Here is a 12,619-nt window from a genome sequence, read left to right as displayed (position 1 = left end):
TATGCTTTACCTGCGATGCCCAAAGAGAGGGCGAACATGCATGGTGGGGTGGCGGGGTACTACAGGCAGCAGAATAGCTTCGTATTATCGTATCGATCTACAAAAAAGGGAGCCATTTAATCTTTGAGTAGAAAGGTATATCATGGGTATTAGATATTGTATTTCATATAGAACATAGTGCAGTAACCACTTGTCTACCATATTATCCCTCGCCATCCATGGAAGCGGGTGGAAAGCTCCCGGCGGAGCATGAATCATCGAGAACCGCAACGTCAGTTGCCTCTACATTTTCACTCACCACCAGATCTCAACATCTTCTCACCATCACCCAATTGATATAAAAAATCTCCATCGATCTCAAGGACTCAATCCAGTAACTCTTCGTTCCCTCCTATCCTCTTCAAGCTGCCCAAATCATGGATCCCAACATGAACAAAATCCTCAAATGGAGTATCCAAAACTCCAACCAGCCTCAAAATGCCAACACCAACACCACCGAGGCTGCCTCGCGGGGACTCACCCCCGAAATGATGTCCACCCTCTTCGGCGGCCCCTCCGATGCCGACCTGATGAAAGCCTCCATGGCCGCCCTTCGTGCCGACGACGTCGACCTCGAGAACAAGCTCATCGCCTTCGACAACTTCGAACAGCTGATCGAGTCCATCGACAACGCCAACAACATGGAGCCGCTCGGTCTCTGGACCCCGCTTGTCGAGCTCCTGCGCCACGACGAAGCCGACATGCGTCGCATGGCCGCCTGGTGCGTCGGGACCGCCGTGCAAAACAACGAAAAGGCCCAGGACAAGGTATGTCTCCCCTCGGATGGCTCTTTCGTTCAGCCCAGACCATACTAATCCAACGAAGCTGGTCGTCCTGAACGCCCTCCCCACCCTCGTCAACATGTCCACCGCCGACCCCAACCCCGCCGCCCGCAAAAAGGCTGTCTACGCCCTCTCGTCCGCCGTCCGGAACTACCAGCCCGCCATGGACGAGGTCTCGAAACATCTCCCTGACGGGCTCCCGCGCGGCGAGAAGATCGACGCCGCCGATATGGACGCCATCGATGCCATCATGGACAAGCTGCGCGCGTTCCCCGTGGCTTCGTCTGAGTAGCTCCGCTCCGTTGCTGCGGTTGGATACCTTGACTTGACTTGGAATTATCGCTGTGATCCCCCGCCAGGCACTGTCCCCCACGCCGTCGTGCTGAGGCTCGTCCCTCACGACTTGGAAACGGCCAGTGACGCTGATGACTGTCTGGGAGGGACAGTCGGGCGACACGCCATGAGGCGTCCACGTCTCAGGATGGCGTAGCATCTGCTCCCACTATACAGACGTGGAGTACTTGCGCCGCTGAACGCTCATCTAGACCCCTGTCGTGCGCTGCATGGACCCCTATGTATATGTGCACATGATATATAGACTTGAATAAATGCAGGAAGACGGTGACAGACATATCGAATTAATCTTGCGTAATCAGTACCATCAGCATTTCGAGGCAGTCGCAGTGACCTCAACCTGTGGAACCATGCTGCCTGATATTGTATAACTAACGCCGAAAGAGGCTAAAAGGCAATCATGAAACAATCCACGCCATCCAGTAAACAGACAAGAACGACCAATTAAAAAAAACAACCAACCTAATCATCACAATCTCCAACCAGATCCCCCCGCCTACAGCGCCAGGTTGTACGTGTAGTCGTCCTCTATGTTCTGCGAGATCCACAACACCACCGAACTAGAACCATCAGCATCGACTCCCAATCCCACCAGCCCAGAATCACTCACCTCAGCATGACCAGCCCATTGGCAATCACATTGGCGATGCCAAAATACAGCGTCTGCAGCGGGTACTGTTTAATCAGGTACTTGAGCACCATCACCGTCTACCGCAGTCAGCAAGCATCACTCGACAGCAGCCATCCACGGGGGACAAGAAAAGCTCACCACACTCCCCGCCAGCCCGCCCGCCAGCAACGCAAAGCCAAGGAAAAGCACAAAGCGCGCCTTCCACGCCACCCCGCTGCCACTGTAACTGAAGCTGTCGGCCTGCAGCCGGGACTTCTCAATCGAGTTGATGACGAGCATGCCGAGCGCCGAGCAAATGCCGGGGATCCAGTCGACGAACTTGACGTGCACGAACGATCCGTTCCGCGAGCTGTGGGAGAAGGCCGCCGCGTCGACCAGGAAGAAGAAGCCCAGCGAGAACTATCGCGCGGTTAGCGGGTGTCGGGCGTCCCGGGGGGTTGGGTGGAGGTGGAAGCCTACCAGCGCTCCGGATGTGTAGACGCCGGCATTGCGCACGGCCGAATTGTTCAGCCATTCCGGCTTCGACCACCGGAAGAGTCGATTCTCGGAGACGTCCATTGTGTGTTGGTTGGTATCTAGGTGGGTGGTGGTGACGGGTAGGTGGATGGGTAGCTTATCGCGGATGCAGCCGCTGAGGTGAATGATGCAGTCCGCGGCTCGGAAAATCCCCGTGCCGACGTCAGTTAGATGCTCAACTACACTACGCCTTTCTTCAACACATGCATGTACTGGCATTGAGATCTATAATATCCGCAGTTGATATATACTTCGTAGCTCGTCTCACATAAGCTCGTGCCGGACAAGCTCAGGTTTCTTCACAGAACAGTCTCAGAAACTCGTCTATATATGCCATCGCCTTGCCCTTCTCCAGGAGCGGCGGCGGCGACTTCGGCCCGCCGTCGGCTGTCGACTCCTTCAGGTATTTGCGCAGCGCAAAGGTCGACGCTCGATAAGTGGCATGGTACATGGACTTGAACTCATCCTCGTCCGTACTAGCCCCACCGCCCAGGGGCCCGGCATCTGTAGCCATCCGGTCGTCTGCGTTTGTCGAGACCGCCTCGTGGTCGATGTGGTTCTTACTCGAAGACCCAGACCGGGTCGACTGACGGTTAAACCCATACAGTCGCATGCAGGTTAATATTGTGCGGGCGATGGTGTTCTTGTTCTCGAGCATGATGCTCTCCGCATCCTTCGGCGACGTGGCCGACGCCCGGTCAACCTTCCCCTCCGACGACAGCAACGCCGGCGAGAACTCTGTCTCCTTCTTCTCTTTCCTCGATGACGTAGTCTCTATGAAAGCGCCGGCGGTGTTCCATCTCGACGCAAACTCCCGCGTGTGGCTCCGGTTACTGCCCGGCCGGGGAGCCTCCACCCGGGGCTCCAACGGCTTGCCAGCATGCAAGCTTGTGCCGAGCGACAGCGACCGAGCGCGGTGCGACGCAGCCATCCGGCCGAAGCCTAGTCCCGACTCGTCGGGCTCCCGCGTGGCGCGCTGGGACTGGATCTGCTGGGAGGGCTGGGAGGGCTGGGAGGCGGAGTGTGCCATCAACTGCGACACGGCCTCGCCGCCTTTCTGGCGGACCCTTTTGTGGTGCTGGGCGACGGATTCGAACAGCGTCGCGACGCGCTTGCGCTTGGGGCTGGGCGAGCGGAGGTCCGGCAGGAACTGCGCATGACGACTGTCGTCGTCACCGAACTCGGCGGTTTCGGGGGGAGGGAGCGCAGTCGCTTTGGTGACGAGGGGGCTCGAGAGCGGTGCGGCGTAGATCCTCAGCTCTTGGTTAGACCCGTGAGGCAGTGGGTAGTCTGAACACGGGGACGAGGAGACTGGCGGGGTCGGCGGTCGCTCGATCGACGTTCCGGTGGATAGGATGCCGTAGATTAGAAGGTCGGTTGTGGGTGCGCTAGACGGTCTTGTCTGAAGCGTTGCACTGCTGACATTGACGATGAAGCCCACTGGGCACTGGATTGTGTGGAAGCGGTCCAGGTCCTCTTCTTCCAGCCAGAGGGCGCCCAGAAGCTTGGTTTTCAGCCATTGCTGTGTTGCTGAGTCGTTGGCATGGAGCTCGAGATTGGGCCCGATGCGTGCGTAGAGCGGGAGTAGAGCGGGATTCACGAAACCGCAGAGATTTAGAGTCGCGCCCTTGAGGATATCGGACTGCCAGGTGGAGGACCGATCGATTAGTTGAATACCTGTCGGGGTAAACGTTAGTGAGCTATGCGAGCGCGGGCAAAAAGCAGTGGCGCACCTTGGAGTCGAGGCTCTCCATGTAGAGTGATAGCCCCGGACCAGACATTCATTTTGGTATAAGCATTGAGAAGCCTCACAGGTCACATTTTACTGGCATATTAGGTGGGTTTGGCGAGGAGGCTGGTCGATATAAGAATGGATGGTTCTTCCACCCGACACGACGCGCCCAAATGGCGGCGCGCTATCACATGGACTGGCTGGTATAATTAGTCGTATTAGTAAGTGCCCTCAAACAAGAGGGTTCCATAGCTCAGTCGGTTAGAGCGCCGTGCTAATAACGCGGATGTCGCGAGTTCGAGCCTCGTTGGAACCATTTTTTGCCACCTACTTGTTCGGTTGGTAAGGTTTGTCATGTTCATTTGGCATACCCAAGCCATCCATGTGTTTTTTTTTTAAGAGTATATTAATGGATGGAGCCTATGGTCGTACAGGCCTCTCTTCAATTCTCATGGTAGATATAATACATCAATCCTCTCGCCGACTAAGAAAGGTAGATCAAATCAAGGCTGAGTAGCACGGAAATAACGGCAGCGCAAACGCAAAAGGGACTCCGAAGACTCAAAGCAATTTCATCAGAAGGGTTCGTCGTGCTATAAATATAAACGATGCCCCAGGGCCGTGCGTGGACCAATCGACTCGAGAAATACACCGATATCGCCACTCGACCAGCTCCAAACAACAATCTAGAACTCCTCCTGCTCCTTGAAAAACATCGAGAAACTGATGATCGTTCCGTAGATCAACAATCCGCCGAGGATGGACATGACCATGGCGGGGATTTGGATAGCACCGCTATGCGCCAGGACCGCTGGGAGGGCTGTTGATATCGTTAGCACGGGGCACGCGAGAGAAACAATGAGTAGCCGTATCAGGCAAAGCCATGTCGAATTTCATTGTACATCCACAAGCTTTCTTGTGGATCGGCCCGACTCACCAATACCCATCAGGACCAAGAATCCCGTCAAGAAACGACCAAAATCGGCAGCGGCGTTACCCGAGCTGTCCATAAAATCATCTGGATTTGCGCATCGCGAACAGATCCAGTTGGGGAGCGGCGCAATCACGTAGGTCGCAACGACGAGCAAGGGTAGGAAGTTATGCCACAGGGCGGAGGATAAGATGACCAGAAGGAATCCAATGGCGAGCACCTGGAGGGGAGACATCAAAGGTCAGCGCATGATCTTCGCTGGATCAATGCAAGGGCAACATCATGCGTACAAAGGAGAGGGCGATAATGGTCTTGAGTCCGGCCGTCATGATGCGGAGAAGTAGGACCGTTTAGGTCCGGAACAGCGGCGATTGGGGAGGGAAGAGATGGCGCGATACCGGCAGCGCTCGAATGGCGTCAGGAACAGAGTCGAATTAGGCACGGAGATGAGAACGAGGGTCCGTCTGCATAGGGACGGAGGGTGGATGATAGTGAGCTGGGGGGAGAGATAGAGAGAGGGGAGCTGCCGGCGGCTGAGGTGACGTTCGGTCTTCCAGGCCTCAGGCACTCAGGCACTCCAACCCGACAGATGGAAGCTCTCCGGGTCACCGCGTCAGTCTCACCATCCATCCATCACCCTCCTCCTGTCCTCCTTTCCCCCTGTTTCCCTCATCTTCCGTGCTCTCAATCTCCTTGCCAGTCTTGCCTTTTTGATTCCTCTTTGCCGATTACTTCCATTCCCCTTCTCCCACCATGTTCCGCAACAATTACGACAACGATGCCGTCACCTTGTATGAGCTAGCTACCCCCTCATAACTCCAACGAAAGCTCCCCAATAGCTGATTATCACTCCTTACGGTATATAGCTCCCCGCAAGGTCGGATATTCCAGGTCGAATACGCCCAAGAAGCTGTCAAGCAGGGTTCTGTTGTGGTGGGATTGGTCAACAAGACACATTCCGTCCTGGTTGGCTTAAAGGTGCGTCTCAACCTCGTCGAGAAAACGGTGCCGAAACTGACTCGCTCCTCTCGTTGCTAGCGTAACGCCGAAGAGCTCTCCTCGTATCAGAAGAAGGTCATCGAAGTCGACTCCCACATGGGTGTTGCCATCGCCGGTCTGGCATCCGACGCTCGGGTGCTCTCCAACTACATGAAGCAGCAGTCCCTCGGCTCCAGAATGACCTACGGCCGTCCCATCCCTGTCGAACGCATTGTCACTCAGATCGCCGATCGTGCTCAAACAAACACCCAGCAGTACGGCAAGCGGCCGTACGGTGTGGGTTTGCTCGTCGCCGGCGTTGACGAAGCCGGCCCTCACCTTTTCGAGTTCCAGCCCTCCGGTATGATCCACGAGATGCTTGCGTGCGCCATTGGGGCTCGTTCGCAGATGGCCCGTACCTACCTCGAGCGCAACCTGGAACAGATCTCCAACAGCTCCCGCGATGAGCTCATCACCCATGGTCTGCGGGCCCTCAAGGAGACCCTGTCCCAGGACAAGGAGCTGACGGTGGACAACACGTCTGTGGGCGTCGTTGGACAGGCGCCGACGGGGAAGCTGGAGAGCTTCAAGCTCTACGAGGGTCAGCAGCTCCTACCGCTGCTGGAGGCCGTGGAGGATTCGGCAGAGACAAAAGAGGAAGAGACAATGGAGGTTGATTCATAGTTGGAGTTTACCTGCATAGTCATGAAAACCCGTGTCCATTTATCTACCCTTTAGTTTATTACCTCTGAGTGTTGCACTACGGCATTAGTACGAATCCGAGATAATGTGATGGCTCCAGTCCGTGACATGGTAAATCGTCGTCTCGTAGCATTGGATTATATATCCTCGCCTCTACCGCTCTAGCCGTGGTCAATGTCGATAGCTGCCCAGAGACCAAGGCCACAAGAGCGCCGTAAAGATGAGAGCGAACACACGATCTACTCCTCGCCCCAGTTCAACTGCATCCGACCATTGCTCACCTTATATCCAACCAGCTTAGGCCACACCTCCGCGACATGCTTAGCTTCAGCCAATATCTCCCCGTTCTCCTGGTTAATGTAGCCATCCTTGACAGCCTGCTTCACCCACGTCAACAGCCCATCCCAGTACCCGCTGACATTGAGCAACACAACCGCCATGTGATGAATCCCCAACTGGTTCCACGTCGTCATCTCCATGACCTCCTCGATGGTCCCAAACCCACCAGCCAGCGCAACAAAGCCCGATCCAGGTCCTCCCTCGCGCACCTTGGTCGCCATCAAGCGTTTCCGCGTATGCATGTCCGCGACGATCGTCGTAGTACCGAATGCGGTCTGTTTAACGGTGCCCGACTTCAACGCCTGGTCTTTGATCACCATCTCGGCTTCCTTCCCGCTCGATGCCGTCGGACGCGCTTCTTCTTCCTTGGCATTGTCGTACCCGGGCTCGACCTTGACCAGCGCGCGCGGGATCACCCCGTGCACCGCCTCAGGCCCCGAGAGCGACACCAACGTGCGCGCCAGCTCACCCATGAGTCCTGCCGTACCGCCGCCGTATACGAGCTGCACGTTGTTCTTGTGGAATTCATACGCCAGAGCCCGAGCCGTCTCCATGTGCGCTGGGTTGTTGCCCGCGACGGAGCCGCAACTGCGTAGACAGGGTTGTTAGCCGGCGGAACTACGGCGGGGGAGGGGTCGTGAACCGGAAGAGACTTACAAGACGCAGACGACTGGAGGCTTGTCTTCTTGGCTTCCCATGTTGACGGTGATTATGTTCTAGGGTGTAGGAGAGGTTTCCGAGACGGTAGGAGGAAGGTGGCGGTATATAATGTGGGCTAGATGAGTCAATGGGGCGTGTTGACAGGTGGGTGCAGTATCCGCTGGAGGCGGTACCATGGAATATATATATCCAATACAAGATAGCGTCTTGCATCTCCAACCCGCATCCTGCCATTAGACTCGACCCAGCATTCTTTGTTTCTGGACTAGAGGTCTTTTGTCGGGACGGCCTGTTCAATGGACTGCCGCAATGCAGCCTCGTTCATCCCCACCTGGATGACGACCCAGGATTTGGCCACGATACAACCTGCAGTCGGCCTGTCACTGCATGAGAGATGTGTTGTTCGTGATTCCCATCTTTGCACTATTCTTTGGTGTGTATAAACCGGCATCATACATACTCCATCCTAGAATGCGATCGGCGGTATTCATGCAACGACACTATGCGCTCGTAAGGGTATCATAATAAACTCGACAATGAAAAGCCTCAGACTCCGCTCTTGCCTTTCTTCTTCCGCAATTTATTCTCATCTGCCCCCGGCGTAGCGGCCCCTTTGTCCGGCGTCTTTCCGGGAGTGTCCACCTTTACCTGTGGCGTCCCAGCTCTCACCGGGACACTCCCAGGACGAGCTGTGCCCACCGCCTGTTGCTTGGCCGACGTCCCCCGGTCTGCGTCGTTGGTCCGGGACATAATAAACGACCCTGGTTCCCCGACTAGCGGATTCTCGTCCATGAACTCGTCCCCGTACTGCGTAAGCAGACCGAACGATTCTGCCAGTGTCCTCGTATCCTGGAAGACGGAGCCTGCATCGGCCACCGGGGCTCCTCCAACGAGGGAAGCTTTGGTCGAGTCGGCGTCAGGCATCGGTGTGTTCTCCTTGCTCGGCTGAGCGCTGGGTTGAGCCGTATCAGTCGTTTTGGGGAGCGGGGGCATGTAGGTGTGTCCGTGGGCTGGGGTGAAGTTGGGCAGTGATGACGCTGTCTTCATTAGATTAGTGAGAGAGGTGACGGCCGAGAGCTAGCCAGAGAAGGGGGGCATGTTAGCGATTTGTACTCGGGGCAGAGATTGGAACCACAACGGGAACATACAATGCGGTTGCCAACAACGCTTGCAACAGACGGCGCCATGTAGATGCAATCACCCACGACGAAGAACGTCGACTGAACCTCCACCTCGTCTTCGAGACCGGCCCGCTTACGTCGTGTCTGCTTGTGTATCACCCAAATGTTCGACGGCTCATGCGCAAACTGGCCGTTCGGCTGCGCCGCAGCCTGGAGCGGATCGTACGAGACCACAAACTCCAGACCTTGCATTGTTTTCAGGCGTCCTTCAAAAGCCTCGCGGGTCTCTACGAAATGACGGAACGTCTCGTTGTAGCTTGCTTGGATGGCGAGGGAGGCGTTATTGGAGGTCGCGTCGAAAAAGGGAGATTCGGCGAAGTAAAATAGAACTATGCAAGCATATCAGTACTGGAGACGAGCCCGAGAAGTTAGCCTGGTGCCGTACTATTATTTGAATGGAGAAAGCCTCCCATCATCTGGACGTGCGAGGGCGAGCGCCAGAGGATCTCCTCCAACGGGGCATCTTGAGTGCCGGCCATGGATAATGACTTTCTTTAAGGCGAAACGAGCAGGTTCGACCAGAATTTCAGGTAGCGTGAAGTTCTAGCTTCCAAAAATGCAGCGAGAGAATTAATGGAGATGGTGATGCGATGGCGGAGGAAGAGCTGTGTCTCCCCGCGGAGATTAAAGCGGTGTTTGTCATGTTTGCATCGTCAACCAGTATCATTTCTATGGTCTATAGCGAAGAGTAAACACCCATCCTTATGCTGCATAATCCATAACGCCAACCGGTTCCAAGTCCAGACGCTCAGTGTTGAATCACCCTTCTAAAAACTCCTAACCATGCAACTGTTGAAAAGCGTTGCGCTAAAACGAAATCCACAAGCTCACGACATCCTTCAAGCACCGGTCTTTGCATTCTCAGCCGTCAACGGTGAGAAGATACCACAAACTGTCTTCAGCTTTGTCAACATCTCATCCCATTCGCCCTCGGCCGTGCTAAGGATCGTCACCGCTCCACCAGCGCCAATCCTCCATTTTTGTTCATCGCTTTGGTCATCAGAGCTGGAGAATGCGGTGCGGATCAGCACCGAGAAACTTCCACCACCCCCAAGATCGAGGAACCCCATGACGCCGGAGTAGATTCCACGATCGCGCGCCTCGATCGAGCTTAGGTGCATGCACGATCTCTCCTTCGGCGCGCCAGTCATGGATCCAGGTGGGAGGCATCTTTGTAGAGCCGTAAGCCCGTATGAAGACATGTTAGACGATTGGCGCAATTGTGGCATCCCTCGCACCGCAAAGCCCGGCTGATTGCGGTCAACACTTCCTTTCACATGTGTGATCATCTGATAGACTCGTCCATGGTCCTCCACTTCTAGGAGCTTTTCCACGTGGACGCCTCCGGAGCCACAGATTCCATAGAGGTCGTGTCGAATCAAATCCGCGATCATCAGATTTTCAGCCATCTCCTTTGTCGAGCCCAGTATTTCCTTCGCCTTATCCAATGTCATGCTGTCCGATTTCCGCACAGTGCCCTTCATTGGCTTCATTTCTAGCGTGGAGGAACGGTCCCAGTTGAGGAAACATTCAGGACTGCTGCTTACAACCTTCACATTTCCCAGCTTCGCATAGGCACTGAAGGCAGCGGGGTTGTACTGGCGAAGACGCTTGTACAGCTCCCAAGGGAAATAGACTCGATCGTTCTGAAGACTCGGAGAGGGTAGCGTGATGGACGTCTCGCAGGTGAGACAGAGTTCGTAGGACTCTCCTGCTTTGAGTTCCGTTTGGCAAGCCTTGACTTGTTCGAGGTAAGTCTTCTCCTCGGGAAAGTGTATCATGCCCTGTCGGAGAATCGAATCCAGAAATTCTGAATCTGCAGTGACATTTGCCTCGTCCACGAATTGCCATGATCGAACAATCTCATCCAGCCAACCCCCTGGTAAATCGTCATCTGTAATTATCGACTGTACCGTGATCTTCCCGGTCTCATTATCGAGAACGACGCTTCGCTCGGTCCAGAGCAGACTGACATCTGCGGGATCGTCCACGGAGGTATCACCTCGTGAACGATGATAGTAGCTTTCGTTATGCGTCTTGGGTCGGTTTAAACATGCCAGTCCCAGTTCATAGGAAAAGTAGCCTAAGAAGCCTCCCCAAAATGGCACTGTTGGATCGCCCGCCAGCACATGTTTCATATCCATCACATATCTCAGGACATCCCAGAGCTCGGATACAGACAGCAGCTTTTCGACAGCTGCGTCTGCGCCTGACGCGCCGTTCGGGTCGGTAGGAAGCTTCTCCAAAAGAAGCTTCCCAGTCTGCGCATAATACTCAATCCTCCAGCCCGTGGGGCTGGGCGCAGAAATGATGCTGTATTTGCCATTCGATTGGAACAGCACAGTCGGCGACCCTGGAACATTGAGTCTCTCGCAGATATCTTCTGAGCTCAGATGATGAGCTTGAATTGTTCGGAAGGCAGACTTTCTCGAAGTCGATGAGCTCCAATTCAACATAGTGTATGCAACGTCGGAAAGCGAAGCCATGTCGCTCGATTGTTGGACGATAGCCTCGGGTAAACAGCCGTAGCCACCACGGCCAGTCATCTTGTTATATAAGAGAGAAAGCGCCCACCATCGTTTTAAAATCTTGGCGCACGCTTCACGGTTTGACTTGCATGATTCTGGGTGGAACTGAACACCCCAGAATGGTTTTTGCCGATGACGTACCGCCATGGGTATCTCCATGTTTTGAAAGTGGACTCCCTGATCTAGAGTTAACCAGGCGAGGAAGTCAAGGTCAAACTTCTCATGGAGTCCCTTATCGAAACGCCTGCTCTGGGAGCCAACTACAGGCCCGTCAAGCTTGGCGTACAGGGAGTGGTAGAGAGTGACTTCGACCTCCGGCATGCTCTCGAATATGTCCTTTTGGTTCGTGTAAATTCGGTGGACCTGGCCATGAAGCGGATACGGCAACCGCTCAATACTGATACCTTGATGAAGACATAACGTCTGAAACCCCAAGCAAATACCAAAGACAGGCAGTAGATCTGCATCATTCAGGCTCCAGATATCCTTCATGATTCCGATATCCTGGGGAACATTTGGGTCTCCGGGTCCGGGACCTAGAACGACCGCTTCATAGTGCTGTAGGAAGTGGACCATGTTGGCATCTGGCCATTCGGAGTCGATCATCATGACGGTAACTTTTACGTCGAGAACCTCCTCGAGCATCGCAACAACATTGTAAGAGAATGAATCATATGCATCGACATAAAGGATGTTCTTTCTGGCGATTCGGGAGCCATTGGGCTCATTTCCAACCTCAGATGGGCCCCACGCCCCTAGCAAAGGAGCCATTATGGATCCCCGACTTGAATCAAGGGAGATTTAAGAAGAAAGACAAACAGGATCCAGATGTCTGTCACAGAAGTTCTCCACTTGGATGGGTGTCCTATGTCGAATTCATAATCCGCTAAGACGAGTGGAAGTGGCGAGGCGTTGAACAAAGCGGCCAGACATATATCGAATTCAACGTTGAGACATGTCTCAATATGCGGCCATATTCGCAGCAGAACAGGCAAGACGCTATTAAAGAGGAGTGGCCAAACGAAAAAAGAAAATGCAGAAAACTCGCTCCTGAGTCAAAAACAAGCCCGTGAATTTGCCGCCGACGGGAAGAAAAAAGACAATCGGAGAGCGGAGCGGCAACCAACGGAACCACACTGTCTCTGGTTCCTTGGAACGTTCCCCGATAACCTTTTCCAACCGTTGCAAGTTGGAGATCTGGTGCCTTTTGGTAATATTCGTGATAAATATTATGTCTGCTTTTCAG

At 54.5% G+C, this 12,619-nt stretch overlaps 8 protein-coding genes and 1 non-coding gene across 9 annotated transcripts; 3 read left to right on the top strand and 6 right to left on the bottom strand.

Annotated features, from left to right (window-relative positions):
* Positions 1 to 416: 416 nt before the first annotated feature.
* On the top strand, positions 417 to 1,113 carry fes1 (Hsp70 nucleotide exchange factor FES1; the record flags this gene model as incomplete). The annotated part of the gene is made up of 2 exons (XM_073692916.1): positions 417 to 806; positions 865 to 1,113. The coding sequence occupies 2 exons, from the start codon at positions 417 to 419 to the stop codon at positions 1,111 to 1,113; spliced, it is 639 nt and encodes a 212-aa protein (XP_073553281.1).
* A 339-nt stretch (positions 1,114 to 1,452) lies between these two features.
* On the bottom strand, positions 1,453 to 2,407 carry BDV59DRAFT_167041 (UPF0220 family protein). The gene is made up of 4 exons (XM_073687819.1): positions 2,266 to 2,407; positions 1,945 to 2,205; positions 1,786 to 1,883; positions 1,453 to 1,735 (listed from the first exon to the last, which is right to left on the bottom strand). Exons 1-4 carry the CDS (start codon positions 2,362 to 2,364, stop codon positions 1,672 to 1,674), a joined length of 522 nt encoding a protein of 173 aa, XP_073553280.1. The 5' UTR covers positions 2,365 to 2,407; the 3' UTR covers positions 1,453 to 1,671.
* A 2-nt stretch (positions 2,408 to 2,409) lies between these two features.
* Positions 2,410 to 4,176, bottom strand: BDV59DRAFT_5762 (uncharacterized protein). The gene is made up of 2 exons (XM_073696673.1): positions 4,056 to 4,176; positions 2,410 to 3,999 (listed from the first exon to the last, which is right to left on the bottom strand). Exons 1-2 carry the CDS (start codon positions 4,105 to 4,107, stop codon positions 2,612 to 2,614), a joined length of 1,440 nt encoding a protein of 479 aa, XP_073553279.1. The 5' UTR covers positions 4,108 to 4,176; the 3' UTR covers positions 2,410 to 2,611.
* Positions 4,177 to 4,296: 120 nt separating this feature from the next.
* BDV59DRAFT_t14 lies at positions 4,297 to 4,370 on the top strand. The gene has a single exon. It is a non-coding gene; the product is annotated as a tRNA-Ile (tRNA).
* Positions 4,371 to 4,474: 104 nt separating this feature from the next.
* On the bottom strand, positions 4,475 to 5,481 carry BDV59DRAFT_167037 (Vps55 family protein). The gene is made up of 3 exons (XM_073687818.1): positions 5,276 to 5,481; positions 4,992 to 5,205; positions 4,475 to 4,874 (listed from the first exon to the last, which is right to left on the bottom strand). Exons 1-3 carry the CDS (start codon positions 5,312 to 5,314, stop codon positions 4,741 to 4,743), a joined length of 387 nt encoding a protein of 128 aa, XP_073553278.1. The 5' UTR covers positions 5,315 to 5,481; the 3' UTR covers positions 4,475 to 4,740.
* A 257-nt stretch (positions 5,482 to 5,738) lies between these two features.
* Positions 5,739 to 6,647, top strand: pre5 (proteasome core particle subunit alpha 6; the record flags this gene model as incomplete). The annotated part of the gene is made up of 3 exons (XM_073692915.1): positions 5,739 to 5,776; positions 5,852 to 5,963; positions 6,024 to 6,647. The coding sequence occupies 3 exons, from the start codon at positions 5,739 to 5,741 to the stop codon at positions 6,645 to 6,647; spliced, it is 774 nt and encodes a 257-aa protein (XP_073553277.1).
* Positions 6,648 to 6,779: 132 nt separating this feature from the next.
* On the bottom strand, positions 6,780 to 7,996 carry BDV59DRAFT_5749 (LOG family protein). The gene is made up of 2 exons (XM_073696671.1): positions 7,662 to 7,996; positions 6,780 to 7,592 (listed from the first exon to the last, which is right to left on the bottom strand). Exons 1-2 carry the CDS (start codon positions 7,700 to 7,702, stop codon positions 6,905 to 6,907), a joined length of 729 nt encoding a protein of 242 aa, XP_073553276.1. The 5' UTR covers positions 7,703 to 7,996; the 3' UTR covers positions 6,780 to 6,904.
* On the bottom strand, positions 7,997 to 9,421 carry med6 (mediator complex subunit MED6). Its single transcript, XM_073696670.1, has 3 exons — positions 9,231 to 9,421; positions 8,813 to 9,174; positions 7,997 to 8,741 (listed from the first exon to the last, which is right to left on the bottom strand). The coding sequence occupies exons 1-3, from the start codon at positions 9,322 to 9,324 to the stop codon at positions 8,211 to 8,213; spliced, it is 987 nt and encodes a 328-aa protein (XP_073553275.1). The 5' UTR covers positions 9,325 to 9,421; the 3' UTR covers positions 7,997 to 8,210.
* A 72-nt stretch (positions 9,422 to 9,493) lies between these two features.
* On the bottom strand, positions 9,494 to 12,451 carry pabA (aminodeoxychorismate synthase pabA). The gene has a single exon (XM_073687817.1). The coding sequence runs from the start codon at positions 12,142 to 12,144 to the stop codon at positions 9,685 to 9,687; it is 2,460 nt and encodes an 819-aa protein (XP_073553274.1). The 5' UTR covers positions 12,145 to 12,451; the 3' UTR covers positions 9,494 to 9,684.
* Positions 12,452 to 12,619: the final 168 nt, after the last annotated feature.

The sequence above is a fragment of the Aspergillus ambiguus genome (assembly GCF_047715705.1).
Source record: "Aspergillus ambiguus strain CBS 117.58 unplaced genomic scaffold BDV59scaffold_1, whole genome shotgun sequence".
In the NCBI taxonomy this organism is placed as follows: Eukaryota; Fungi; Ascomycota; class Eurotiomycetes; order Eurotiales; family Aspergillaceae; genus Aspergillus; species Aspergillus ambiguus.
This window is presented reverse-complemented; position numbering and strand designations above follow the sequence as displayed.

Coding starts and splice junctions, on each gene's coding strand:
- BDV59DRAFT_167037 (XM_073687818.1), bottom strand. CDS start 5,314: ATGACGGCCGGACTCAAGACCATTATCGCCCTCTCCTTT. Junction 5,206..5,275: donor CCATTATCGCCCTCTCCTTT/GTACGCATGATG, acceptor TCTCCCCTCCAG/GTGCTCGCCATTGGATTCCT. Junction 4,875..4,991: donor CTTGGTCCTGATGGGTATTG/GTGAGTCGGGCC, acceptor CGATATCAACAG/CCCTCCCAGCGGTCCTGGCG.
- BDV59DRAFT_167041 (XM_073687819.1), bottom strand. CDS start 2,364: ATGGACGTCTCCGAGAATCGACTCTTCCGGTGGTCGAAGCCGGAATGG. Junction 2,206..2,265: donor TCTACACATCCGGAGCGCTG/GTAGGCTTCCAC, acceptor ACCGCGCGATAG/TTCTCGCTGGGCTTCTTCTT. Junction 1,884..1,944: donor GCGGGCTGGCGGGGAGTGTG/GTGAGCTTTTCT, acceptor TGACTGCGGTAG/ACGGTGATGGTGCTCAAGTA.
- BDV59DRAFT_5749 (XM_073696671.1), bottom strand. CDS start 7,702: ATGGGAAGCCAAGAAGACAAGCCTCCAGTCGTCTGCGTCTT. Junction 7,593..7,661: donor CCTCCAGTCGTCTGCGTCTT/GTAAGTCTCTTC, acceptor CTGTCTACGCAG/TTGCGGCTCCGTCGCGGGCA.
- med6 (XM_073696670.1), bottom strand. CDS start 9,324: ATGGCCGGCACTCAAGATGCCCCGTTGGAGGAGATCCTCTGGCGCTCG. Junction 9,175..9,230: donor CTTTCTCCATTCAAATAATA/GTACGGCACCAG, acceptor ATGCTTGCATAG/TTCTATTTTACTTCGCCGAA. Junction 8,742..8,812: donor GCGTTGTTGGCAACCGCATT/GTATGTTCCCGT, acceptor TTCTCTGGCTAG/CTCTCGGCCGTCACCTCTCT.
- pabA (XM_073687817.1), bottom strand. CDS start 12,144: ATGGCTCCTTTGCTAGGGGCGTGGGGCCCATCTGAGGTTGGAAATGAG.
- BDV59DRAFT_5762 (XM_073696673.1), bottom strand. CDS start 4,107: ATGAATGTCTGGTCCGGGGCTATCACTCTACATGGAGAGCCTCGACTC. Junction 4,000..4,055: donor TGGAGAGCCTCGACTCCAAG/GTGCGCCACTGC, acceptor TTACCCCGACAG/GTATTCAACTAATCGATCGG.